Genomic DNA, 2614 nt, shown 5'->3' on the forward strand with positions numbered 1-2614 from the left:
GTTCAACATGTAAGAAGTAGAAAGTACAGGTATTTGTGTTCAACATGTAAGAAGTAGAAAGTACAGGTATTTGTGTTCAACATGTAAGAAGTAGAAAGTAAAGGTATTTTTGTTCAACATGTGAGAAGTAGAAAGTACAGGTATTTTTGTTCAACATGTAAGAAGTAGAAAGTACAGGTATTTGAGTTCAACATGTAAGAAGTAGAAAGTACAGGTATTTGGGTTCAACATGTAAGAAGTAGAAAGTAACAAAGTATTTGTACTCCACTACTTCCCACCTCTGCAGACCATTGTTTTCTCTGTATCATTTAAAACCCAACCCCTTCCTGTGTTCCTGCTCCAGGCGATGCCCTCGACTACCTCCTGAAGAACTCTTTCTCTGAGGCGTCTGGTGCCAGGAAGGCTTTCCCCAAAGTGTTGGTGATCATAACGGACGGCAAATCTGAGGATCCCGTGGAGAACTACGCCCGGCAGCTGAGGAGCAGAGGGGTGGAGATCTTTGTCCTCGGTACGCAGCCAGAAACACGTTTATTACATTCCACATCTTACATTTTCCACTCGTTATTTAATGCTTTTAACGCCGTAACAAAAGCAGCTCAGGGTGACGTAACAATAGGAGAAATTCCTACATCATTAAACGCTACGAGCGAGTGATAGCAGGTTTTATGTGTGTTTACACTCGAGCTCAGACTTTCCACTCACTGAGGGACGGAGGAACAGAAGTGGGCTGTTGCTAAGCTGCTAAAGAGGGATGGTGGTTAAAGAACAATAAGAGGTTATCTTCTACGGTCTGAGGGAACTGATCACTGATAGATCAATGACTCAAACACTCAGATTTGGCAGGAGAAGCTAGAAACATACATCAGTAACACTGTCGATGACTCCTAATGTAAATATAACATGTGTCCAATCAGCATGGACATCGTGTTTAGGAAGAGTTCTCAAATCCCAAAAACAGTTATTGAATTATTTTGACCTCATTCACCGTCATTTGAGTTGTGATGTTTCTGCAGACAATTCTTTCTTTACTTAGACGTCACTTTGTCAGAGAACCTGATACAATGCTTGGATAGATTTTTTAAAACATTATATATCAGACTTTATCTTGGCAACAACTTGATACTGTCAGATATATATGATGAAGAAAGGAGAGGAATGAAAAGGTAGAAAGGACAATATCAGCATTATTTGGTCGGAGTAGTAGAGCAGATCTCTAAGTGCATATTCATCTGCAAAGAAACCTGTCAAAAAACATACAAAATAAAGAATATCTCCTTCTGAAAGTTACACAATCTCCAAAAATGGAATTAATCAAGTATAAAATCAAACTTAATTACAGTATTTGTGCTAAAATACCTTATCATTAATTTCCAATTTAGTCATTTACAAAGTCCTCATCGAGTCCTCATGGTTTCATATTTACTTATATGAGGAAGAAAGGAGGGAACAGGGAAAGAGAAGGAAAGAAGGAGAGGAATGAAAAGGGCGATATCAGCATTATTTGGTAGAGCAGATCTCTAAGTGCATTCTCATGTAACCCGTCGAAAAATATGCAAAATAAAGATTATCTCCTTCTGCAAAGTTAGAAACTTTTCAAAAATGGTAAAAATATTTACTTTCCAATTTAGTCATTTTAAAAAGTCCTCATCGAGTGTAAACTACATTCAGTAAAGGCTCACAGCTTTACTAAAAGTCCACGAGGATATAGGATTGTAAAAAGCCCAAATGGTTTCATATTTATTTCTCATGCTGTCACACTTTCCAGCGAGAGTAGAATAAAACAGCGGAGGCTTTCGATTGGTTGTGACTCCAGCTGGAGATCTTTTAATGTGTTTCACGTTTTTATAGATTTCACCCAGTATTTACAGACCTGGAGAGAATCCACTCTTATTGACGCAATAATCCTCTCATGATGCCAGTGGCTTTATAACTTTAAGCTTTGAATTTGAACTAGTGTTGCCTTTGGGATAGGAAATGTCAAAACAAAAAGAAAGGTCAGGATCAGAAACGGGATACAACACATACGAGGGATTTGACTTGGTGCTGTGGTGCATACATTAAAATAAAACAAAGAAGTTGTGGGAGGAACATCTCGGACTAGTGAGAATAATGCAATTCAAATGGGTTCTGAAGAAATCGCTGGAGGCAGACAGAGTTTGGTGCAATATAACTTTTATTACGTCAAAAGACATAAATCAAAACCCGGGATCGTACTGTTGAACACACGTTGTACTCGCACCTTTATAGCGAGCCTTCTCGTCCCTTATTGGTTGACCTTGGTGAAGGACGACAAACCACCTCCCAGTTTCTTTGTCAGCAACCTTTTCAGCAGACGTTTGCGTTTACCTACACTTCCACACACGTGACCGTAACTCTTTCAGCAAAGTTCACTATCAAGTGAGGGGAGTTTTACCACTGGTCTCTTTCCCAGTTGTAACCTCGCATCTCATTAGCTTCAGGCACCATGAATAATAATGAACCTTAACCTAAAAGTTACACACACACACACACACACACACACACACACACACACACACACACACACACTCACACACACACTCACACACACACACACACACACACACACACACACACACACACACACACACACACA

The 2614-nt window shown here is 39.4% G+C and overlaps 1 protein-coding gene across 1 annotated transcript in view; it reads left to right on the plus strand.

The window, feature by feature from the left end:
* Positions 1 to 2614, plus strand: part of LOC104962044 (collagen alpha-1(XII) chain-like) — a gene marked incomplete at its 3' end in the record, with an annotated part of 43251 nt that overhangs the window by 7680 nt on the left and 32957 nt on the right. The window contains exon 5 of the mRNA XM_010790434.1: positions 344 to 508. Within this exon, the coding sequence (XP_010788736.1) occupies positions 344 to 508 (165 nt within the window). The remainder of the gene's footprint in view (positions 1 to 343; positions 509 to 2614) is intronic.

This window comes from Notothenia coriiceps, unplaced genomic scaffold, assembly GCF_000735185.1.
Source record: "Notothenia coriiceps isolate Sejong01 unplaced genomic scaffold, NC01 NC01_scaffold00034212, whole genome shotgun sequence".
Taxonomy (NCBI): domain Eukaryota; kingdom Metazoa; phylum Chordata; class Actinopteri; order Perciformes; family Nototheniidae; genus Notothenia; species Notothenia coriiceps.